At 39.9% G+C, this 25,492-nt stretch overlaps 2 protein-coding genes across 7 annotated transcripts in view; both read left to right on the top strand.

Annotated features, from left to right (window-relative positions):
* Positions 1-25,492, top strand: part of dst (dystonin) — a 204,039-nt gene that overhangs the window by 106,696 nt on the left and 71,851 nt on the right. For 5 of the 6 annotated variants that reach the window (XM_081350186.1, XM_081350187.1, XM_081350188.1 and 2 more), the window contains 15 exons: positions 7,790-7,927; positions 9,747-9,835; positions 9,992-10,100; positions 10,697-15,256; positions 15,379-15,525; positions 15,736-15,951; positions 16,041-16,190; positions 16,348-16,581; positions 17,410-17,562; positions 18,837-19,070; positions 19,244-19,528; positions 20,076-20,624; positions 21,279-21,455; positions 24,004-24,127; positions 25,072-25,280. In XM_081350186.1, coding sequence (XP_081206312.1) covers positions 7,790-7,927; positions 9,747-9,835; positions 9,992-10,100; positions 10,697-15,256; positions 15,379-15,525; positions 15,736-15,951; positions 16,041-16,190; positions 16,348-16,581; positions 17,410-17,562; positions 18,837-19,070; positions 19,244-19,528; positions 20,076-20,624; positions 21,279-21,455; positions 24,004-24,127; positions 25,072-25,280 — 7,374 coding nt within the window. The remainder of the gene's footprint in view (positions 1-7,789; positions 7,928-9,746; positions 9,836-9,991; positions 10,101-10,696; positions 15,257-15,378; positions 15,526-15,735; positions 15,952-16,040; positions 16,191-16,347; positions 16,582-17,409; positions 17,563-18,836; positions 19,071-19,243; positions 19,529-20,075; positions 20,625-21,278; positions 21,456-24,003; positions 24,128-25,071; positions 25,281-25,492) is intronic. The other variant, XM_081350185.1, reaches the window with a different exon arrangement.
* Positions 458-7,462, top strand: LOC308681342 (uncharacterized protein; the record flags this gene model as incomplete). The annotated part of the gene is made up of 2 exons (XM_081350145.1): positions 458-3,601; positions 5,277-7,462. 2 exons carry the CDS (start codon positions 458-460, stop codon positions 7,335-7,337), a joined length of 5,205 nt encoding a protein of 1,734 aa, XP_081206271.1. The 3' UTR covers positions 7,338-7,462.

Raw genomic sequence — 25,492 nt, 5'->3', positions numbered from 1 at the left:
TTAGCATTATAGCTGAAATGCTAATGTTCCCTTTCCCCCCTTTTTTTTTTTTGCTTTGTAGCTTCATTGCATGTTATTTAGCAAGGCTTTGCTCCCAGCCATGTTCCATTAGAGCAATCACACACACCCAAACATGCTGCACACATATTTATTACACTCTTTCCTGCAGTTCAAAATGTTGTTTGGTGCTTAGAAGTATATTTTGATACAAAATAGCACATATTGCTGTATTTTGTATCATTGCTGTTGACCTTGTCTCTTGGGAAAGCATGTCCTGGAAAAATGCTGAAGAGTATATGCAAACACTTGGTGGTGGTGTTGGTTTTTCAACCTTTATTGGTAAGTGGGCAAGAACCGCCTGTTCTCTTCCAAGTGGTTGACTAGAAGATGACTGTATCTTTCATTACAGAGGAGGAAATCATTGGAAAATGCGGAGTACTTGAGCTGGACTGAGAGCATGGAGCTGCAGAAAGCTGCAAGTGAAGAGGAGATCACCAGGCTCCGGCGTCAGGTACTGGAACTCGAGGCATCACTGTCTAACAGGCAGCAGCAGCTGGACATCTTGGGAGCAGACCTTGAGATGCATAAAAAGTCAATTGAGGACTTGACCGTACAGAGGTCAAAGGCTGAGTATGAGGCCCAGAAATATCGTGTTGAACTAGAAGGTGTGATCAAAAGCAAAGCTTCCATCGAGCAAGAGCTGAATCGTGCTCGACAACAGGTTCAGCAGTCAGAGGCCAAACAGGCCTCCCTGGAAGAGAGCCTCCGCAACCTTAAAAAGAGCATAGAGGAAAGTACAGTAGCCCGTAAGAAGCTGGAAGATCATTTACGTCGCAAGGACAGTGATGTACAGGGTCTGGAGGAGCACAGTCGTACGTTAGAGCGAGAACTGAGGGCTAAGGAAGATGCAGAGGCAGAGCTCCTTAGCCAAGTGAGAATCATGGAAATGGATCTGGCACACAAGCCAGAAGTCAGAATGAAGCAAGGTGAATCCTTGATGGGTTTCTCCATAGAAGGTGCACAACTGTCCACTTTTACAACCGGTTCTTCGATAATCCATTCTGAATCTGAGACAGATGTCCTGCAACGCAAAATGGAAGAGCTCATTATGGGCAAGAAACGAGCTGAGACTGAGATCAAGACCTTGAAGTCTGAATTAAACTCATTCATTGTCCACAAAACTGTGGCTGAGGAGAAAGCCCAACGTTTCAAAGAGCTCTTAGACGAGGCAAACAACAGGCTGAAGAAGCTTCAAGTGGAAATGGATGCAGATAGGTCCAACATGAGACAGAAATCAGAAGAATTAAGACAAGAATCTTCTGAATTAAAAAAGTCTGTCTATGTGTATCAAGAGCAAATCAAGTCTCTCCAAAGGGACAAATCGGCTCTGGAGCAGAGAGTGCTGTTTCAGAAGACAGAGGTTGATGGCATAAAGGACCAGCTCAAGGTCAACCAAGGGAAACTTCTACAGCAGTCCTCCTTGGAACAGGAGAGCGCTCATAAATTTAGGTGCATGGAAGATGAGTTGTCTTCCAAACAGACTGAAGTAGAGCATATGACATTCAAGGTCAATGAACTTAATAGAAAGAATCAGTTATTGGAAAGTGATACCCGACATCTTAAGGTAAGTATTGAGTCAATCCAGCAAGACAAATCACATGCTGACCAAAAGATTAAAACCCTGAAAGGTGAGGCAGAGGTTTTGAAGGAGCAACTGCAGAGAGCCAAAGAAGAGATCAATCTGAAGACAAGAACAGAGAAGGAAGCTCAACTCAAAATCAAAAACCTTGAATTAGAGCTTCAAAAAAGTTCCTTGCATGTGACGCAGCTTACTAAGAAAGTAGAAGAACTCAAGAAGATTAACATGGACATCGAGCGTTCCATTAAAAATGTGAAAGCAGAACTCGATAGAGCATCCATTGAGATTGACAGTAAGGAACAGCAAATTAATATACTCAGATCCCAGACAGAAAGTGCAAAATCTCAGGTAAAAATATTTGAAGAGGAACTTCTGAATAAAACACAGGTATCTCATGAGCTTCAAATCAAACTTAAAGATTACAGCGAAGAAGCCAAAAAGACAACCGAGCTACAGCAGAAGATCAAGTCTCTCACATTGACCATCACCAACTATGAAAAAGATATTTCAAATCTCAAAGCAGAGCTGAGTTCCATAACCACTGAGAGGAATCTGGCTAATCAGAAGGTTCAGGAACATAAAGTCGAGATCAATAACCTGAACATGGCATTGAAAAAATCCATAGGAGAATCTCAAAGGGAGTCATCCGAAGGAAAGAAGAGCATGACAAAGGTGCGAGAACTTGAAAATGAGCTTTTGAAATGCAAGCAGACAATTAGCAGGATCAGTGGAAGTTCAGAAAAAGCCACGGAAAGCCTGAAACTGGACATTTCATCTCTTCAGAGGGATAAGCAAACCGCTGACCAGAAGTTACAGGTTTTAAAATGTGAATTTGATAATCTTAGTACCACTCTAAAAAGAACAAAAGATGAGCTACAGCGGGTGACTGAAGAAAACAGGTTAAGCCAGTCCAAACTCAAAGAATTTGAGGCTGAACTCCAAAGGAAAAGTTCTGTTTTGCGAGAAATGAGCTCAAGCGCAGATAAATCTGTACTGAATTTAAAACAAGAGCTAGTCACTTTTCAAAAGGATAGGAATGCTGCAGGAGACAAAATTACAAGCTTAACTCTCCAAACATCAGAACTGAAGCAGAAGTTGAGACAAACCGATGAAGAGCTTAAGCAGAAGCAAAATCAAACAGCAGCTGCTGAGTTGAGGTCACAAAAGCTTGGCGAACAATTGGACAACTGTAAAAAGATGCTTGATGATCTCAAAAGTAAACTCGACTTACAAAAGAAAGGCTATGAGACTCAACTGAAGATAGTGCAGGCTGAAATGGAGCAAAAGCTTTCGCTGCAAGAATCACGCTTAAAATTGGAGCATGAGAGGAAATCAACGGAGCACTCGCATACTGTGGAAACTGCAGAGAGGGACAACAAGCACCTGTCTCAAGAAGTGGAGAAGCTGAAGGCATTAATTGCTAATGCAACAAAAGCCAAACAAGAGGCTGAACAACACCTCTGCAATGTACGCACACATTTGGACGAATCTGACAGACAGAGGGGAATTCTTGACCTTGAACTTCTCAAAGCAAAATCAAAGATTTCTGAGTTGGAAACTGAAAAAATCAGGGTAAAATCTAATATTTTTCAACTTGACAATATTCACAAAGACAGCTCAAACGAGATATCAAGGTTAAAGCAAATGTTGGCAGAGTCTGAGCAGAAATTGAACATCTCGGAAAGGGAAGGAAAATCTCTAAAAGAACAGATTGTCTCATACATCAAGGACATGAAGTCTCTACAGGAGAAGAATCTGAAGCTTGAGGTAGCGGTCAGTTCTGAGCAGAAGCATCTAAAAGAATTGGAGGCACTTGGACAGGCCAATCATCAGTGTGCCAAAGACGAAGAGCTGGCAAAGCTGAAGACTGAACTTCAGCTGACTCAGAAAATTGTTGCGTCGTACGAAGAAGCGAAACAGAACCTGGAGGAGGAACTAAAGAAAATGAAAATGAGCTCCGAGGTACGACTTCAGGTGCATTCGCAGTTTTGTAAAACTTTCATTAAAAGGTGAAGTGTGTAATTTCTTTGTGTTTTAACAATGTGCAGATAAAACTATAAGTAAAGGTACTTTCACACTTGGTTCCATTGCTTAGTCAGTTGCTCCTCCTGTATTATATCCACACTTATATTTTGTGGGTCAGATCCTCAGTATGCTTGTATCAACAAAGTGTCAGTTGTTTACCCTTGTTGTTAGGTAACGACAATGCGGGACAAGGCAGCAAAATAGATAGGTTTACTCACCTCACATTTAGCCCCTGTTTACACTAGTGTGTTACCGTTTTAACATGGCATTTTAAAAATGAAAACGATCCTCGTCCATACTGGCATTTCCACTGCTTTTCAGAAAAGTACACAGACGAAAATGTATGTTACATGACCATTCATGCACACTGGGCATGCACGTACAAGTGTAAGCAGTTACAATTGTTGCCGATTACTCTAATAATAGCTTGCCTCTTGCGCATGTAGGCAGCTGCAGTATTATAAAGTGCAGAGTTTAAATGCACAATGGCTGCTAAAAAGGACAACAAAGTCAGCAAAGCTTGAAATTCTGTCTCCATGTTATTGTTTACACAGTCGTCGAGCCTGGTCTGTTACAGGGTCTGTTATTGTTGTGTTCCAGCAGTGTAATGGTCATGATAGGAGCTTGATGAATCAGGGAAGGATATGCAATGATCCACAAGACCCAATTAGGGAGTGAATGTGGGCAGCCACGCCTTCATATTCAAACGTCTTCATTTCGGTCTGTCTACACTGAAACTCAACCCTAGAGTTTTTAAACTAAAGCGGGGTCTTCAGTGCTTCCAAACGTCTCAGTTTTCGAGGGTCGAACTAGTGTAAACAGGGCCTTATACTTTGTTCTATCTCTTGGCTTAGATCAATCCTACTTGTCAAGAAAGTGAGCGAGCACACACTGACACAATTCGACCAATCATACAGCATCAATAGCTGGTCCCTTCAACGATTTAGGACAATTGCATTCATATCAGCAGCAAATCGTACCAGAGTACCCCAAACCACCTTTTTAGGTGGATTCAGTCATGGGTTACAGGTGTGCATCCGGGTTCTAAAAAACAGTGTTCACATTATCCAAATCAACTAAATTCTGACATCAAGTGTGCACCAAAAGTTTGAAAGCACCATAGGTCATTTGATGGTTGACCTCCCTGCTTTTCTCCAGAATTTGATCATCATTTGAAAAATTATTGTTGCCGTGATCACTGTAAATTCTATTAATTTCAATTCTGTTCACCACCTATATACCCCAGACAGTAATAGTGCAATAATTGCATGAGGCAAATAGTCCTCACTTTTGTGAATAAAAGCATTAGAAGATGGGGTAGAGAGGAAGCTAAATATTGCAGTTCTAATAGTGCAGAAATCACACACTTCACCTTAACTCTTATCTAAATATTTATGAATACGTAAATATATAAATGTAATGTAATGTATAATTAAATATATTTATTACAAAATGTAATATATGTAAGTGTACAGTATGGTTTCATCATCATAGAGTCTGGATTTCAATTTAGGATCAGTTTCATATTTGTCAAGATCTGAGAATATAGTAGATAGGATGTTACATCTAAACTTAGTTTGCTCTAATTGCATAAATGATCTCATGCTTGCAGATAGCAACACTGGAAAAGGAAAAAGTGCTGGAGGAGCTACAAAAGGTCAAGCAAACGAAAATGCAAGTAATCAACGAGGGAACTCTGGAATATGCTACCAAGAAAACAGAAAATTCGGTTCTGCTCCAGAATTCGAATGCATTTGAAATACACACAAATCAAGTGATGGTTGGTAACGGTCAGAGTGACATCACTGATCCTATACTCAGGAAAAGCTCGATTGATAAAGGCAGGTCTGGTAAAAGCCAGACTGTTACATTCAATATCAATGATTCTGAGTCCTCCATCGATCTTGCTTCTGACTCGCCTATAGCAAGTAAATCGAAAGGGCTAAAATTGGAGTCTTCTTCCCGTAAAATTCAAGGTCTCAGAGGACGGATAAGTATTAAAAAGTTAATAAAAACGAATATAATTACTCAGGAAATTGCACTCAAGTTGCAAACAGGCCTCATCACTATGGAGGAAATAGAAGCCTCACTTGCTCAATTTGTTGGTAAACCGTCCTCAATTGCAGGTGTTTATATGGAGTCTAGCAAGAAAAAGCTGTCCTTCCTCGATGCTGTTGCAGGAGGATTAATATCTAAAACATATGCCATTGAGTTTTTGGAAGCGCAAGCTGCCACAGGATACATTATTGATCCTATGACAGGTGAAGGTTACTCTCCTTCAGATGCTTTTGAGAAAGGTATCATTACTGAGGATCTCAAAGACAAAATAAGTGATGCTTACAAGGCAGTCAGTGGCTATACTCATGCTGGGAAGATTCTATCAGTGTTTCAGGCTATGGAGGAGAGAATTCTAGATAGACATAGAGGGAAAGCGATAATGGAAACTCAGATCGCTACTGGAGGTTTGATTCATCCATTGATTGGAATTAGAGTAACCATGGATTGTGCACTAGAGCAGGGGCTCATAAATCAAACCATCCTTCAAAGTCTCTATGATCCAGTCAGTAACCCAAAAGATTTTCACTACCCAGAAACAGGGCAGAAGGCATACTACAGCGAACTGCTCCGAATCTGTGTATATGATGTCAATGGTGGAGTATATCTTCTTCCTTTTGGTGACCAACATCTCTTCACCCTCTCACCTTCCAGCAAACACAGAATATCGGTCATCAACACTTCTAATGGTGCGAAAATGTCAGCCTATGAAGCATATAAGGCCGGTCACATTGACAAGAGAACTTACCTGTTTCTCTCACGACAAGAGAGCGAATGGCAAGAGATAACAATCATGGACTCAAGTAGGAATCTTTTACACATCCTAACAGACCATAAGACTGGGCGGCAGCTTTGCATTGAAAATGCTCTTAGTCTGAAAATTCTCCAAATGGAAGAGCTCAATAGCTACCGGAGTGGTCAGCTCAGCATTTCAGAGTTTGCTGATATTTTGATTTCCAGAAGAGTTGTCTTTAAAGTTTCAAATGGTCCTGTTGCAGGACTCTGGGATGTTTCTTTAAAGAAACGACTCCCGGTTTTTAAAGGGCACCAGCAGAACCTTGTGGACCGACTCACCGCATTGAGGCTGCTAGAAGCCCAGGCTTGCACTGGAGGCATCTGTGATCCAGCATCTGGTGAAAGGGTTCTGATTACAGAGGCACAACATCGAGGACTCTTGGATGAAGGTTTTGCCAGACAGATCCAGCAATGTGAGCAAGCCTACTATGGTATCATTCACCCTCAAAATGGAAAGACTTTGACTGTGGCTCAGGCAATGCAAGAGAACCTTTTCCCAAAGGATGTTGCAGCGAGGTGTCTTGAGTTTCAACTGGCAACAGGTGGGCTCATAAACCCAGAGAGTCAAGAGAGAGTCTCATTGGAGGATGGCATACAGAATTGCTTGATCGACAAAGCAACTGCTGCACATCTTCAACACGACAATTCACATTTGAAATGTATCACTTGCCCCAAAACCAAGCGAAAAATGTCTTTCAAAGAAGCTCTAGAAAAGAGTGTTTTTGACAGCCACACTGGGTTTGTCCTTCTTGAAGTAACAAAGCCCCATAGTACTGGCAATACTTCATCTTTCCAATACTTCTGGACCTATCGGCACTTCTGATGTGCTACTCGACTTCTAAAATCAGGCCATTTTTTGGTGAATGTTTTGTAAATGGCAGAAAAAATAATTGGCATAGCTAGTATATTAGCAACCCTTTGTGGTGGAGCATTAACTAATATATAAGAATATACATTTTTATCCTGAAGAAAGCATAATGGTCAAAATAGTGAAAATGGGATTCTTTAAAATATGGGATTTTTTTTCTACTGTAAGATATTGTTTAAAAATGTCTCATATCTTATGTGATCCATTTTTTTTTCTCTCTTTTTGATGGCATTTTTAATTTATTGCCAAGCATGCATCCATTCCATGTAAAATGGCTGGGAGCTAAATAGACCTGCTCATTCCTTTCTGTACAGTATATTGTATTCAAACACTGATTTTTTGCGCTAATAATGAATGTTCTAAGTTGTTTTCTAATCCACACTACAATTTCTTTCCAATAATTTTAGAGGTCTGTTGAGGATGAGAAGAAAGAACATGGCGATAAAGTTAACAAGTTATTGTCCAGTATGAAAACGAATCTGAACAAAGATGGAAAAGCTCAAAGTGATGGTAAACCCAGCACTGAGAGCACTAGTAAACCCCAGGTAAACAAGTCAAACTATCCCATTGTTTTTTCATCGTTTTTAACAGGTCTGTCTGTAGCTGTTTTAATGTCAGCATCTTGTCAACGTGGTGAACATTATAGGGAACTGAATTTTTTGACATTTCCAAACTTTGCTAATATGTCAAAAACATCAAAACACAATTACATTGTTTTTTTTATGAATAAAGATTATTATTTTGTATCTCTTCATATGTTTGTTGTTCACATACTTGTTGCTTGCTTTTATTATCCACCCACATTTCACATAGAATATTTACCCATAATGTATCTACCTTTTCATTTCAAATTGTGATTTAAACGATCACCATAATCACCATTTTGTTACATTACATCTGGACCAGCCATGAGGTCATGTCCCATTTTACACATGGGGCAACAATAATAATCCAATGAAAATGTATCCATAAGCTCCATCATCCACATTAACAACATACTGTGCATGTACAGTGTGATAAACTGTACAAATTACACTGGGGCTTAAATCACAGCATGATATGGTGGTTATAGAATTCCCTGCACTACTGACGTTGCTATATCTCTACACTTCATCAAACACAATCTTGCACACCACTCATTTTGGAGTGCTTCCTGGTTTTCAGAGCCAAGTAATTTAGGTGGTAAATGTGCTGTTGATTGACCAAGAGCAGAGAACAATTTATATGCCATTTAAAATAAATTGTTTGCCAAGTTAGAAAGTTGTGTCAAAATGACCATTCATCCACCTACAATGTCACATCCCTGATGACAGACTATATACTTCTCCAAACAAAAGATTGATTACTCAACCTTGATGTTTATATAAACATGGCAAATTCTCTTTAAAAATACAGTGGGATCCAAAAGTCTGAGACCAATTGTGAAAATTCCTGTATTTCACATTTTCTGGTAACCCCCCAGTATTAAATAATTACACATTTCAGAATCTGTATTTGCTTTAATAACAGCATGCACACAAGCTGACATGGACTCCACAGGTTTGTGTAAAATACTTTGCTCATGATATCCAGCTCATGATAGTTCATGTGCGTCAGCTGTGTTTAGTAATTATCCTAGTGTTCATTACTTAAGTTGTTCCTTCTCCTGCACTCCTTGTCTGGTCACTGTAATACCTACACTGTTGTGTTAACGTGAGTTTCACGTGATTCTTATTATTAAAGTGTTGTTTGGATTTCATCTTTTGAGTCTTCAGCCTGTTCCTGGGAATACCACACTGTTACACCAGCATGATTTGTGAATGTTATTAAGAGAATTTTGTGCTTCAGTAGGAGCAACAATATCAATATCACAATATCTATAAATGATTACATTTACATTTATGCATTTAGCATATGCTTCTATCCGTGAAGTGTGCATGTTCTCCCAGTGTTTGCATGGGTTTCATGCTCCGATTTCCCCCACAATCCATGCACCATAGGTGAACTGGAGACACTAAATTGTCCGTAGGTGTGTGTGGGATAGGCTGAGGCATCCTACAGAGGATAAAAGAATGAATGGATGGAAATTATATCTTTTTTAACATGTTCAAAATCCCGAAAAGTTTATTTACTGTGTTAATTTAGATTTTGAATCCCAAGTTTTCAGTGTGGTCTCAAACTTTTGAACCCCATTATAATATTAAATCATGGAACTCTAATAGTGGCATATCCTCACTTTTTCTGCAAAAAATACGGCTAGAGGTTGCTTAAAAAACATTAATCTGATTTCAGATGTTTGATTAGCCTACAGTTGATGTTGGATGAAGTGGCTTTCAGAGTGCAACAAATCTAATGCATACTGTGTATTATCATGTTATATTATAGATGTCATTGGAGGAGATGGTGACAAAGAAGGAACAAATTGGAGAAGCATTGAAAACGACCCAGCTGATGCTGACCAAACACAGTGACAAGTATGTTATAATGTCGACAGGTCTTCACTGAGAATGCATTGCGGCTTCCAATAGCATTGTTTATTTGCATGCACTTGTTTGTCTTGTTTAACTTTTTTTCTCATTTTCATGTGCTTTCACAAAAGGATTTTTTTGTAAAATGTTTTCTTTTCCTAGAATGACAGAAGAAGAAAAGCAAGTGGCAAAAGAGCAGCTGAAATCTCTTCATCAGGCCTACAACGAGCTCTCGCAACAGTGTGCAGATGCAGCTTCTTCAGCTGATCAGGTGAGATACTCTGCCAATTGGTGGTTATATATGGTGATTATTGTGTGCAAAGTGTAAACACTCTCTCCTACATGACTAACATTTGTTTTGACAGCTTGAAATATGTAGCATGGTAAGACAGTTTCCAAAATACTTAGCCTCTCTAACTTTTTAATGCCACTACTGCAAAGATGGCAAAAAATACTTTTTGTGTGTGTGTGTGTGTTTTAAAACTTCATGGTAAACTGAGTATGCTGTAAACATACCTTGCATGTCAGCCAGTCTCACTCTTTCTTCACAGCAGGATATTCTTTTCCCTGTCTACATGAGGTTCACCACACTGCACATAATAACATAATGCTCTGCGTGTTTTCTCTAACTGTGTTGTTCTACAAAATACTGAGAGTTCTGTTCACAGATGCATGTAAGCTTTTATTGCGTCCCATTTCTCTTTCTGATGACTTGCACTGTTGCACATGAGCTAGTACAATCCATAGACTTGACTGATGGGTGAGTATGTTTGATGGTATTTATAACAAATATTGTTATCAAAATGATTAATGATTATGTTTGAACATACTTTCAGAAACATCTTGATTTCTTTTATCTCTTTCCAGGCACTGCAGGTCATTCAAGGGATTCTGGATGTTGAAAGTGGAGCTGTCATGTCTGTGTGTTGCTCGGTGAACAATGGCCTCATTGACCACAACACAGGACTTGGTCTTCTAGAGGCTCAACTTATAACCAATGGACTCATTTGGCCTGAACAGCACTTGTGTATGGACTTGGAGGATGCATTCAAGAACAAACTTGTGGATGACACAATGTTCAAGCAACTGCAAGACTTGAATAAAGCTAAAAAATGTGTTCAGGATCCCCAGTTTGCTTTAGAACCAGTGCCAGTTATAGCAGCCCTGGAAAATGGGGCTATATCTGTGCAAACAGCTATAAAGATCATTGAAATCCAGCTAGCGACTGGAGGGTTAAGATACACTGGTGATATCCTACATCTGGAAAGGGCTTTTCAACTTGGCCTGATACCCGACTCACTCTTTATCCAGATGTCAGAGAGAAAGGACACTTGGAAGGACTTGATTGACCCCAACACTGCAGAAAAAGTCACACTCAGTCAGCTTGTGCAGAGGAGCCTGATTCACGAGCCGACAAGACTTCGCCTGCTTCCAGTGAAATGTGGAAAAGATGGAACTATATCCCCGACATCTGGGAGAGAGATTAATGTTATGAAAGCTATGCACGAGGGCGTCATTGATAGAGAGACCATGCTTCGGTTGCTGAGCACCCAGTTGTTTGCAGGAGGCATAGTTGAGCCCAACACCGGCCAAAAGCTGACTGTTGAGGAGGCCTTATCTGAGGGTCTGATTGATCAGGACACTGCGAGCGAGATATTGAGCCATCAGGCCCAAAATGGTGGCATTGTTAATCCTTGCAATGGGGTGAGACTTACAGTCAACGAGGCTGTCCAGTGTGACTTAATAAGCTCTAGCAGTGCATTGTTAGTTCTGGAGAGACAGAAAGCATTTATGGGTCTCCTTTGGCCTAACGCTGGTGAAATCCTCTCTTTCTCCACCTCTCTTCAGCAAAATATAATCACAGACAAACTTGCATCTGAACTGCTGCATAACCGGCAGAACATAACAGCCTTGTACATACCTGAAACCTCTGAGGTAGTTGATGTTGACTCTGCAGTGGAGAATAACTTGATTGAGACATTTACAAAAGAGTTGTTGAAAACAATAGAAATCCCAGATGTTTTTCCGGATATAGATGAACTGAATAACAGGTTTTCATCATGGCTGGTAATGCGGGAGCTGCAAATGGAAGGATCTTGTACATCCGGTGAAGAAATTAGTGACGAAAACAGCACAGATGCACCATCTCTCTCTGAGGTGAAACAGTTATTTGTTTCCTACCTTATGATGAATAGCTATATGGATCCAAAGTCAGGCCAAAGGCTGTTGATCTTTGATTGCCAGTTAAATAAAATGGCTAAATTACTTTTTGAAGTATCAGAATCAGAATGTGCAGATGACATTAGCGGCCTTCATATGAATAATATTTGGGAAGATTTGCATGAGTCTCCACTGAACAGCAGCGTTCCTAACACTGACGATGACTGTCTGGATGCTGAATATGATGTGCTGGGAGAATTGCAAATTTGTGAATCTTTGGAAAGCACAACAGAAGAAGAACATGAAGCAGTGAATGTGAAAGCAATACACAATTACATAGAACCTACTTTACCTTTTGAATCTGATGTAAACACCTTAGCAACAGATCAGAAGTGTGATATTTGCCTAGGAAGTAATGAACATGTGACTGTAATTGAAATGAACAAACTGCCCAAGGTTTCTACATGTTCATGCACAGACAAGTGCCAAGCAGACAAAAGCGATATGTCAAAAACAATGGAGTTATCACAAACAGCCTTTTCTATAGCAGCAACTGCCACAAGTTTGCGCTCGATAGTAGCGAATCCTGAATGTGATGATACCGTTAAAGGTCAAGAAAAACATTCGAAAGCCAGTGAAACAACCAACTATACAGATATACCCTCTGAATTCCCACATACAGAGGATGTGTGGGATGACAAAGCTGAGAGAGATTATGCCATACATCTTCTTAGGGCACAAGTAGAGGAAGGTGGGATTTTAGATGTCACCTCTGGAAAACGGTATGACCTTGAAGGTGCTCTCGATAAAGGTCTTATTGATGAAGAGACTGTCTTAGAAGTACTTGCATTGCAGCTTCAAGGGGATGGTTTGAAAGATAACGAAAGTGCTACATTGTCAGTTTTGAACACTTCTGTCAACAAAGGCTGCATCTCAAGTAAGGTAGCACTACAGATCATGGAAAAGCAGAACCTTTTGGGTGGTTTCTATGATACAGCAATTGGAAAAACCATTAGCGTTTGTGATGCTTTAGAGACGGGTCTGATTACTGATGATATTAGCAGAAGTGTTCTCGGTTCAGAGGCGATCAGCAAGGCCATCATTGATCCAGAGGCAAAGTGTGTGCTCAGTGTAAATGATGCCCTCCAGTCGGGAATGTTGGATGATGAAGAGGCTGAGAGAATGCGACATTCACAGCAAGGCAAAAGGGTAGACATTATGGTGCTTGACTCAGCAAAAAGAGGTCAAATAAGCTCAAGATCAGATGAAGCCACGCAGGTATCTACAGATATATCAGGTGTGAGCACTAGTCAGGATCCTCTGTTACCCACCATTTGTGACGTTCCATCTAAAGCTATTTCTACAAAAGATAATGTGTATGATGATGTATCTGAGACTCTTGGAATAGGGGAGGATTGTGACGCAAAGTGTGGCAATTTCAAGACTATGGATACTAACAATGAGATGAGCACTACAGATGAAAGAAAAAGCATTTTCACTTTGGAAGGAAATGAATCAAAAAGGCCAAATAACAATGTTGACACTTTTGTTGTTGATGTTTCTTGTGAAACTGGAAGTCCTTCATCGCGTGTCAGGGAGGGGGCATATCTTGAGACTATAGCAAGGCAAGTTGTTAGCCCTGTACAGAGTGAATCTGGGATATCATGTTCATCACAAAGTAATGTCTGCTCTGATGAAAGAAAATCAGAGAGTGTACTTAATCCTGAACAGGAATTCAACAGGTCTGATGTGGAGTCTGCAATAACAAACGCATATTTCGACAAGGGGCTCTCTGAGAGCTTGAGCACTTTGCTACCAATGGTAAAAGATGTTGCACAAGATAAAATACTTGCAGAAGCACAGCCAACCTCGTCTTTATGTGGAGCAAGTGTCCCGTCTCCAATGGAGACTGTAACAGAGGTGAATTTAAGTACTGATGGTCACCGCATACTAACTAAAGATTTTCTGAATGAGAAAGAGGAAATATCATTTCAGACCAAAGCATCGGATGAAGCTAAATACTCCAATAATATAAATGGGAATCCAGGTCATGATCATTCTGATGAGGATCCAGGAGCGTTTTGCACAGAGAACAGAGTAAATGTGCCGGTTAGTTATGAGGACATGTCAGAAATGTTTAGAAATGCACCAATAACAACACCTGAGCCCAGAGTGATCTGTACAGAAAGCAGTATTGACTATAATGTAGAACAGAATGGTGACATTGAAAACTCTATAGGTTTCAAAGGATCAGAGAACACACTTCAACTCAGCTTGAAGGATTTAGCTGGATCAACAGTAAATTCCACGTCAGTACCTCTTGAAATTACTATTAACTCTAGTCAAGATGATTCAAGCGGAAGTACGCATAACATACAACACCCAAGCGAGCAAAGCAAGTTTTGTTATGAAGTAGTCTCAAAGGACACTGCAATAGCCAGATCAGCTGATTCTGACTTTACAAGTGACAATGATAAACATGTAAAAGACTTGGTAGAAACTTTTGAGTCAACTTCAGGTCATTGTTCAGAAGAGATGTTTACAGAATCCAATGAATTGCAGACTGACCCCCAAAATCCAAGTCCTTCTGTCAGAGGCATGCCTGATCAGAATAGTGAGAAAAAGGAAGGCATCTCCAAACAGTCTCAGGGTAGAGATACAGTGGTTGCTGAAGCTGCACTCGAAGATAACCTTCATTTACCTCAAATGGCAAGGGCCAAAGATGATAGTGTTCCAAAATCAATGGGAAGCAGTGATTTTTTGAACGAGTTCATCCAAATGAAGATGGATGGAGCAAGTGTGGACGAAACTCAAAAACAAAAATGCCAAGCCATTAATAGCATTGTTGAAAATTTTCAGCACCCCTCTAGATCCTTTCCAGCCAATCATCCCAGCTCAAATGAGAGAATCAGGGATCCAGATATCCTCCTGGATTTGAAAACACATGAAGGACTTGATCTGAGAGAAGTTCAGAATTGTCCATCTGATGAGAGTAATGATGGATCAAAGTGTCAGACTGATATACTGGATATGATTCAGGGGATCTCCACAAGTAGAGATCAGGGAATGCTTGAGGATGTGGGTGGAGAGCTTAGCAGTCGTTTGGGAGACACTGTCCTTAGAGATGAAAGCATGGATGCTAAAAACAAGATCTCAGCCACAGATGATACTGCTGCAGATGATGTCTTTCAGTCAACCAACTCTAACTACCAGGTCTCTGTGGAAGATGGTCCAAACATAAAGCAGACAGAAGAAGTCAAACCAAGAGTGAGTATTGCTACTACTTTCAGCTGAGTTAGTTTCCAAAGCATTATCAACTCTGCATCATCCAAGTGCATGTTTTGATATCTTTAGATAAAGGTGTAAGTATAATGATGTACTTTTTGCAGAGATATTCCACCCAGAATTACTTGGAATGTGTTGGGAGACTTCAGGATCATTGCGATACTCTTGAAGATATAAGAAGCGACTTGCAGGCCAATGGCCCTTTAGCAGAAGACATTGAGGGCTTGCATTGTCAGTTTGAGGAAGTTCAGGTTTGTCACTTATTTGTCACTCCTCACTTCACTGAAATTCTCATGACCCACAGACCCCAGATACTCCTGCTTTTTACTAATATTTGACCAGTGCTTTCTTTCTACATATCATCTCTACTGTAGCCTGTTGCCTATTCCTTTTATTCTGTCACTCTTCTTCACAATTCCTTTCTTCTGTTCCTCAACTACTTCCACACACTCTGTTTCTAGTCTCTGGAAAGACAGATTGCTGCTCTCCCTGATATACTAACAGCAGATTTGAGCGTAGCAGAACAACTTCTGAATTCTGCCGATGAACTCATTTCCATGCAAATCCACCAAGATTTGGCTGCAGTCTATGTAGATATACAGAATGCTTACAAAGATGTTTGCTGCTTGTCAGCTGAGCGAAGTAATGCTATTCTACTAGCCATTGACACAGTGAAGGTTAGTGAAGTCTTATGAAAAGAAAGCAAGAGTAAATATAGAATAATGCAAATTATATTATCTTACACTTTTTCATATATGGGTTACAGATCCATTTGGAAAGCTCATATCAGGATTTGCTAAGCTCTCTTGATAAGATATCAGCTTGTATACAAGATGATTCTGCGATGGTGTCTAAGCTTGATATCATGGATACTGATGACACAGAAAGAATTGAGATCAAGATTCAGCAAATTAAGGTAAGTTGTCTTGGAACATATTAATAAAGTCGCCCAAAATACAAGGGTTTCTATACAGTGTGACGTGTGACATTATATCCTGCTATTTAGCTTCCACATAAAATGAAGTCATTATCTGAACAGTTTTACTTAGTGTTCTTTATTGTTCCTGATTCAGGACACAGAGAAGGACTTGTCAGGAACCCGACAGCTCCTGGAAGATGCTGCTTTTGATATCCAAAACTTTATTTCTGAGCATGCTCAGTTCCTGAGTCCCGCTCACAGCAGACACCTTCTAAGGGCTCTCAGCACTACCCAGAGATCTTTTAAAGAGCTCATGGACAGAGTGCTCACTCAGAGACAAACTCTGGAGGTCCACTTGGAGATCCGTGAGGATGAGAGTCAGCAGCAGGTTTGAGAGAGATCACAGAGATGCTTCTAAAAGTTGTTGCTTTGATGTGTGGTGCATTTTGATGTGAAGTGTTGGCAAACTCATTGCCCTATTAACGCAAGAGACCCCAAAAAGCTGCTTGTGTGTAGTTTTCTTTCCTGCGTCAATATATTTCCTGTTGAAACAAGAAATTGGTAGAGGAAATTTTCAATAATTTGGGTGTTTAGTCTATGCTATGAACTATGATCTGCTACGTGCTACGCTAGAGCCATTTTACATACATTCTTTCATTCGTTGGACCAAAACATGGATAACAACCTTTTTGATGAGTAATGAATATTTTTCGTTTTTTTTTTGTTGTACTGTAAAGTTTAGCCCCCCAAATGTTTTCTTCATGGGGTCTTTCAAAAGACTTTTATTATGATATTTTCCAGACAATTCATGAATGCATTGTGTGTGTGTGTGTGATACTCAATATGTTGCTCTGTGTTTTGCAGATTTTAATCACAATTTATTTGTTCTATTTACAACACAGAAAAGCCATGGCTTGATCACTGCCACCAACTTACCTTCTTCTGATCCTGTTTGCATTTTTCAGGCTGCCTGAACCTATTCGGCTCTTACTACTAAAGGACCTAAACTTCATTATATGTGGATATGCTTTCTGGCAGTAAAGGCAGCACTAACCTACATTTCTTTACCATTGCCAAATTCTCTTTGAATGGCTGGCATGTTTACAGCATACTCAGTCACTGCTAATGGTTAAATGTTCTGTGTTTGCTTTGATGCTGTGGTTTTTCTCTGTGGAAAAGGTTTCTTTTCTAACTGAATGCTTATGTCATGTGGTAGGCCGCTGTGGAGAAGCAGAGGGAGTTTTCAGAAAAGCTGCAGGAGCTGTTTGATGATCTAACACAGACGGAAAACCGACTGATTGGCCACCAGCAGCAGGCAGTCAGTGCAAAGAGTGTGGGAGACCTCCAGCAATACCAGCAAGAGCATCAGGTACAACCTGGTCACACTTGCTACGACATATGCTTGTGATTACATACAGTTAAAGAAGTTATTAGAGGTCTTTGTTTGCATGAAACAGAAGTCTTTTCTTCCCAATTGCAAAAGTGAAACAGCCTCTATAATGAGAAAATAAAAGTAGAGTGGGACTAGATTTCGTCCTTCAGGAATTGATTGGATTGCAGGAAGTTGGGCGTTGCTATGTAAATAGAGGCAGATGAATCAACTAAATTTGTGATTTTTTTTTTTTGTGATTTGTGCTGTTAAATTCATAAATGATCAGACCATATTTTTGTTCAGGAGATGAAAAAGAAGAGCTAAAAAATCCCATATACTTGCATTAATAAACAGCCCAACACCATCCTAGTAACACCCAGAACCCAATAGCCACGTTTCACTTTAGCTTTTGATCTTATGTGAGTGTTGAGGTACTGTTGTCACAGGTAATCGGTTTTTAAGAGTTTGAAGATGTTTTAGGTTTAAGACTCCTAAGTGTCTGTGGCTCTAACAATCTGAGAGTAGATATTTTGCATATTCTTTATTTATAGTTATTTGTGTTTGTTATATTTTAATGTTTTATTGTCTGTGTAGCACTATGTTCAGCCTTGTTGTATTATTATGTGCTTTATAAATAAATTGGAATTGGAAATTGGAATAACCACTGCCTAACAACCACACAAAACTAAATACATGCGTTAGCAACTACTCCTCAAGTTGATAGTACAGTAGAAACATTGGTGGCAATGGTCCTCACAATCAACTTGGGATCATATGCTTTTGGGAAACACAGCCCAGATCAATCTGTCGGTCACCTAGCATACAGCCAGACAAGTTGGCTTCACAACTGTCCAGCAATTAGCTCGCAATGACATAAGCACAATAGAAACCAACCTGAACACTTGAGAAGCTCTTGAGCAGCTACCAGGAAACATGCTAACAACCAGTCAGCTGCATATCAGTGTCCATGCTGCTTTAATTGCCAATATTTAGAATAATGAACCTTCATAATAATTAATACTAAATGTAACTATTTATGGAACAATGGTGTATTTTTCGTATTTCTTTTGTATAGGCGATTAGCCACTCATGTCTGCGTGTTACAATGAATTTACCATTATTACATGCCTAGGAACACCCTTAACCTTTTACCCGAGGTAAAAATCACTGTAACACAGTGGCTTGTTGCAATTAATTATGTGTTATATTGTTTTTATCTGTTTAGATGGTAGCTGAATATTAACGATTGTTTCTCTATGCTGGCCTCTCAGGCTCTACAGAAAGACCTGCAGGCTAATGCCAGTGCCCTCAATGAAGTCATCAGTAGCACAAAGAAGTTTCTGGAGGAGAACCGCAGTAAACTCACTCCAGAGCAGATATCGGCTCTTGAGGACAAACTGGAAGAACTGAAGAGCAAGGCGAATATGCTCAACCAGAAGGCAGAAGAGTCAAGGAAGGATCTGGAGAAGGTTTTGACAAGTGCTATCAAGCAGGAGACTGAGAAGGTTAGGGGGGAAAAACACTTTTCCAAACACTATTCAACTGGTAGTTTTAAAAAAATGGCATTTAGTGACTTTAGTGCAGTTAGTTTGTGCAGGCTCTCAAAAGTGTCTTTGGATTTTTGTGACTATTTTCAGTAAATCATAGTTATTCTTTCTTTGATTTTGCAACAATATAGGTAGCAGCTGTTGAACAACTTGAAGAGAGTAAAACCAAAATTGAGGGGCTTCTAGACTGGATCTCCAACATTGGAAAAGAGAAAGAAATGGGTGGAATACAAAAGGACCAGACGGGTAAAGAGAACGGAAACATGCCGGAGTACACGTCAGAGAAGAGGATTATTGGCGAGGGAGATGATCCTAATGGAAATGCATTAGATGCTACAGATAACACAAGTCTACACACTGGCAAAAAGCAAGACGGAAAAGCCTTGGACCTGGACCAGCAGTATGATAGAGTTCAAGTAAGTACTTCAGTGTTTATTTACAGTACTTCTTTGGAAGACGTTTCATACCCTTGTGAAACAGAAGTACACCTCAACATACGAAAGTGTAATTATAACAGAAAAAAATACATTATACTAAATGCTCTTTGTTTGACTGTGTATTTATATCCTCAGTAAGCTTCTGTTCTTTGTCTTGTGTTAACGTTGCTACCTGGATTTATTGAGTCCACATGTCATGCAAACTAGAAACTCTGCTTCTAACCACAGGTCGAGAGATGCTGTTTGTGAATGTTCGTTAGACCTATGTTTTCAGGAAACACAGACTCGTTGAACTATACTGATAACGACAGAACTTGCGACCATAGCTGGCTAACGATGCTTTCAGGAAACGCACTCCTGACTATTTAATTGAGCAAGCAATCTCATTGGCTGCAGGATCAGCAGAGGACAATCAGCCTTAGCCCTCTAAAGTTTCGTGACCAAACTATTAGATTTAATGGCAATGAAATGCATGACTTGAATGAATGAAATGACTTACTTAGCCCTCCATTCTCCATCTCCACAGGCTCATCACCAGGAAATCTTGTCCCAACAGCAGGATTTGATCATTGCCACACAGTCAGCGCAGGCGTTACTCGACAAACAGGCTCAAGTCCTGTCCCCTGCTGAAAAAGACAAGTTACAGAGGGACATTAAAGAGCTGAAGGGTCGCTACGAGTCCTCTCTCACACAGGCCGAGCAGCAGATGAAGCACGTGCAGACTGTTCAGGAGGAGCTTCAGAAGTTTAAGGGGGACTGTGAGGAGTTTGAGACGTGGCTCCAGCAGGCCCACGGGCAGGTGGAGGAGCTGGAGACGCCCGCGGCGAGTCTGGACACTCTGAGTAACAATCTACAGAGACAAAAGAGTTTCTCTGAGGACGTCATCTCTCATAAAGGAGACCTGCGCTTCATTACCATCTCGGGCCAGAAGGTGCTGGATGCAGCCAAGGCCTGCGATCATGAGGGATCTGGGGGAACAGACGGCCTGGCGGTGGTTGATATGTCCGGGACTTGTTCTGCAGTCAAAGAAAAGCTGGATTCTGCTGCCGCTCGATACAAAGCCTTGCACACACAGGTACTGCTCTTTTTGATCTTATGTAGAGTCAGTGGCAGAATCTTGTCAAGAATCTGTCCAGGTACCCCAAAATCCATGTTTCTTAGGAACATTGCAAAAAAATAACATTTTCCACACACACATTTAAGTTAGTTTAGCTGTATGGGAAATGAACCACTTTATAATTGCAACCAATAGATGGCAGCATTTGTCTCTCAATGGTTCTAATTCAGCAAACAAGCAACAATATCCAGAAGGTCTGTTCTGATGTTATGTAATGAACATTCTGTCATCATTTACTCACCCTCAAGTTGTTTCAAACCTGTATGAGTTTCTTTCTTCTGCTGAACACAAAAGAAGATAGTTAGAAAAATGTCGGTAACCAAACAGTTGATGGACCTGATTGACTTCAATAGTAGGAAAACAAAAACTATTGTAGTCAAAGGGGTCCATCAACTGTTAGGTCCAACATTCTTCAAAATATCTTCCTTTGTGTTCAGCAGAAGAAATAAATTCATACTTTTTTTTGTATCAACTTGAGGGTGAGTAAATGATGAGTGCATGTTTAATTTTTAAGTGAACTATTCCTTTAAATCCTCCAAACTTTTTAATATAAATAATAAAAAAATGATGTTAAATGTTTGAGATGATAAACTGTAAACTCGTCCGTTTCAGTGTAATCAGCTTGGAAACAATCTCAAAGACGTGGTGGACAAGTACAAGAAGTATGAAGATGCCAGTGATGGTCTGGTGAAGTGGCTCAGTAGTTGTGAGGACGAGTCCCGAAGACAGCAGTCAGAGCCCATTGCTGGAGATCCACAAACCCTTCAGAGACAGCTGGAGGAGACCAAGGCATGAACACAATCTACTGTCATTATTTCAGTTCACAGAGTTATAATCAGGGTTCGAATTATGATTTCATCTTTGTGGGGGTCTCTTTAAAAAAAAAAAAGAAACAAAAAAAGTAGCTATGAGCAGGCTTACTATTGAGATATATACAGTAGCTTACTAATGTAAATAAATAAAAATGTCCAGTGGTAGAACTTTTGCCAAGCGTGTCAGAGGTTCTGGGTTCTAATCCGCACTCATATAGGTTTTTTTTTTTTTTTTTTATCAAAACCGATTATGATTATCAGTGGTTGTATATCAGGCAAGGACACGTTTGTGTAGATTTTGTTTTGTAATTTCAAACGGATTGAAGTGCGCGTCCGAGTGAAGACTGCGCGGGCCACAAGAGAACACAGTATCCGCTGATCGCAGCGGCAGTGAGCACTCTGATCAATTGATTTAAAAAACAACACATTTCAGCACTAGATCGCCTCTTATTTAACAAACGAACTAAATGAATGCTCTGCTAGTTAACTGAAGATGTTTTATTTTTTTTGTATTGGTATATTAGTGCCGCGAGATGTTTCAAAAGTGGTGGGGACAATATCGACCTTAGCAAAAAGTGGTGGGGACATGTCCCACCCGCAAATTAAGCCTATGTTAAAATAACACTTGCCTGATGGGTTATGCTACTGCTAGATCGGACGTTGACGGCACTTCTCTGAGTTGAGAAAAGTCAGTAAAATTCCTGGCAGAAAGCGAAGCATAGTGTGTGATGACGATCCGAGATCCCGCAAGATCCATGTGTTTGGCATCTTGTCCTATCTTTTAAGTCACGTTACAGTAGTCTGAAGGAAAAAGTGCTTTATTTGTAATTTAAAATGCTGATGATTTTTAGAGACCCCCACAGGTGTATGATTTTACTGCTTTCATGGGAGCTCATCCTCTCTCTATGGGAGCTCAGCTCCCACTGGCTCCCACGTAATTCGAACCATGGTTATAATGGCACTGTGCGGGGCTTTTCACGCTGTGCTGAACCCCGCTTTTAACCGTGGGTAAAGGAGCATTTCACATTTGTAATTTAGAAGCGGGGTTAGCACTTCTTTTTAACCGGGGTGATGAAACCCTGCTCTGGGTAAGGATTAGCATTTCTTTTGTGCTGTTATCTCCACTCTTACAGGGCGAAATTATGCGTTTTTACGGTGTGATGCTTAGCCCCTGACAGCCAATCACGTGCCTCATATTCACATGCTTTAGACAGTCACGGAAACACAGTGCATTGTATATAAACCATCGTTTCAGTGTTTGCATTGAAAAATGTCAAATGGTGACAGGAAACACGTCATTTGGAGTGAAGAATAGACCGTTTCATTCTTGCCTTTTATAGTCTGAAAAGACAATTCAGTGTAAACTTGATAGTCTGCAATATGAGCATACACAATGCTAGAGCCATTACGAATTCAGTGCCAGTCAATGGCAGTGACACTGCAAATATGCAAATAAGAACGTTAACCCAGGGTTTTTGGAGTCTAGTGTGAAATGGCAGTGTATGAACACCCAGGGTTATTTGTTAACCCCGGGTAAATTATGAGCAGTGTGAAGCAAGATAACCCAGTTGCGCTCAAATATTTCAAGAGGCAAGGCTTAAACTTTATTGACGATACAGCATTCATTGGAGTGTCGTTCACGTTTGTTCACATATCACGTACTCACAGCATTGCGTTGTTTGAACTCATAAAAATGTTACCGGCCAATTGGCGATTGACACCATTTCATATTCTCGCCAACAAGCATTGCTTGGAGAGTGTTCATTTTAGGTCCTACTTAAACTGTAAAAAGTGGTAACCTGCAATTTTAAGCTTAAAAACCTTAATTTATTTTGTTTGTATAAATTAATGCATTTAGGTTGATTCAGCCATATTTAATACTATTTTTTGACTTGAATAAACTAGGTTACCATTTTTTTCAGTGCACTATAAAACGACTTCAAAAGACTTAAGTCAGTACAGCGAGCCAGTATGAGTTCTGCACATCAACACTGGTGTCAATCGAAAATAGTTATCTATGGGGAGTGTTATATGCTTTTAGACAAACTGAACAAAATCATAATTTCCCATCAGAACATTATTAAAATGCATGGTCGTTTCTCTTTTTTTTGTGTATTTATATCACTGAAGACATGTCACGACACAAATAACTTGGCACAGATTTAATTTACTTGTGACGCATTATAGCTAGTTGTTCTTGCAAAGGTAAATAGAGAAGCAGACAAAGCTAATCACGCTTAAATAGATTACGTCTCGCGTGATGCACTCAGACCACATTCAGCTGACCAGCAGCGAGATCCGATACGCAGAGAGAAGATGTTTTCATGCTCCATTACTTCTCTCTAGGACACGACTGTCTTCTGACCTTGTGTCCTTATGCTAAACAGCCTTTTGTAATGTCACGGTCTAATATGCCTTACTGAGATCAATAAAGAACACACACCACTGATGTTGTGCTTTTAAGATAACCAGTCTATTGACTGCACTCTTATTAGTGGATTGTAATAAGCATCGGTCTGTTCCAGAGTCTTCAAGGGCAAACTACGTCCCATCAGGCTGTGCTGGATACGCTGAGGAGATCCGCTGATGCCCTGATCTCTGCCGAGGGAGAACTGCTGTCCAATCCGGAGGAGATTCAGGAGACCGTGGGTGAGTCCACGTCCAGTCACGCAAAAACACACCTCAAGCAGAAGCCAAAAAAAAAAAAAATAATATTAAGATCGTGAAGAATTTTCATGACAATAAAGCAAAATTTCATTACTGTAATATCAAAGTATGTTTTATTTATTATTAATTTATTTAATTATTACGGGTTTTTTTTAATCAGCATACAGTAAATAAGCAGTACAATATAGTACCTTAAAATTGGTTGCACTTTAACACTGTAAAATAAAGTGCAAACATGATATTTAAATGTTACATTTTAAATTATGTATGATTAAATTCTACATTTAGAAGCTAAAACACATTCCTACATTAAAGATTTATAACCAAACCAAACCATTTTTATTAATCTCGTTGCCAATAGCAGAAAAACATATCTTATTCAACTGGAAAACAATGAACAACATTTGCACATTTCTTCACACAAGCCTGGTCTGCTTTCTTTCAAGACTTCTGTAGGACAGTTGATTCCTCTTCCTCATAAATCATGATAAACTCATTTCGAACACGCTGTGCCTCTGAATTACAACTTGAAATACATTTAGTCAGTTTATGTAAATTACTATTGCCTACCAGGATTTATTTTCCTACTTCCCTCAAATGTGTACTATACATATATTACCAGTGCACATCGGCAAAGATCGTTCTATTTGTATTTTTTTTAACTTTGCAAATGTCAAACATATGTTATGCACCCTCTGTTTTTGTGTTTGTCTTTCACTGTGCTTATGTCAAATGTATATGTATTTGTATGGAAAAAAGAAAAATGATCACATTGTGATCAGCTATTTTTTTTTTTTTTTTTGAAAAGTTCCAACAAAAGATTATTAAACCAAAGCAACGTGGACATTTGGTCAGTCCTGCAGAGCTTTGACAGCTTGAACAACATGGGAATAATTTTGCATGTATAAATATGCTTCTGTCTGCAGACGACATCGCAGAGAGATACGATAACCTGTGTAAGTCCGTGAGCGACCGCAATGAGAAGCTCCAGGTGACTCTGACCCGCTCTCTGAGTGTCCAGGACGGGCTGGACGAGATGATGTCCTGGATGGAGAAGGTGGAGGAGAGCGTGAAGGAGACGCCGCAAGTGCCGCTCGACTCTCGCTCCATCACTAATGCACTCGGCAAGGAGGCAGTATGTGACCTTTCACCTTTCATTCAAAGATACTCGATATCAGGCATATTCAGATGTATTTTATCTGACTCTGAGCGTTCGAACCAGGGTTGTGACAAGGTATTCTTTCATCTACATTTAGCATTATTACTCAGCGTGTGAAAGAGCATTTCAAAATTCAAGGTTGTTTTTAGTAGATACTTATTTTAAGCAAAATATAAAAATGGTCCAGA

Source organism: Scardinius erythrophthalmus (assembly GCF_964197995.2).
Source record: "Scardinius erythrophthalmus genome assembly, chromosome: 21".
Classification (NCBI taxonomy): Eukaryota; Metazoa; Chordata; class Actinopteri; order Cypriniformes; family Leuciscidae; genus Scardinius; species Scardinius erythrophthalmus.
The sequence above is the reverse complement of the archived record's forward strand: the minus strand, read 5'-3'. Positions and strand labels throughout refer to the sequence as shown.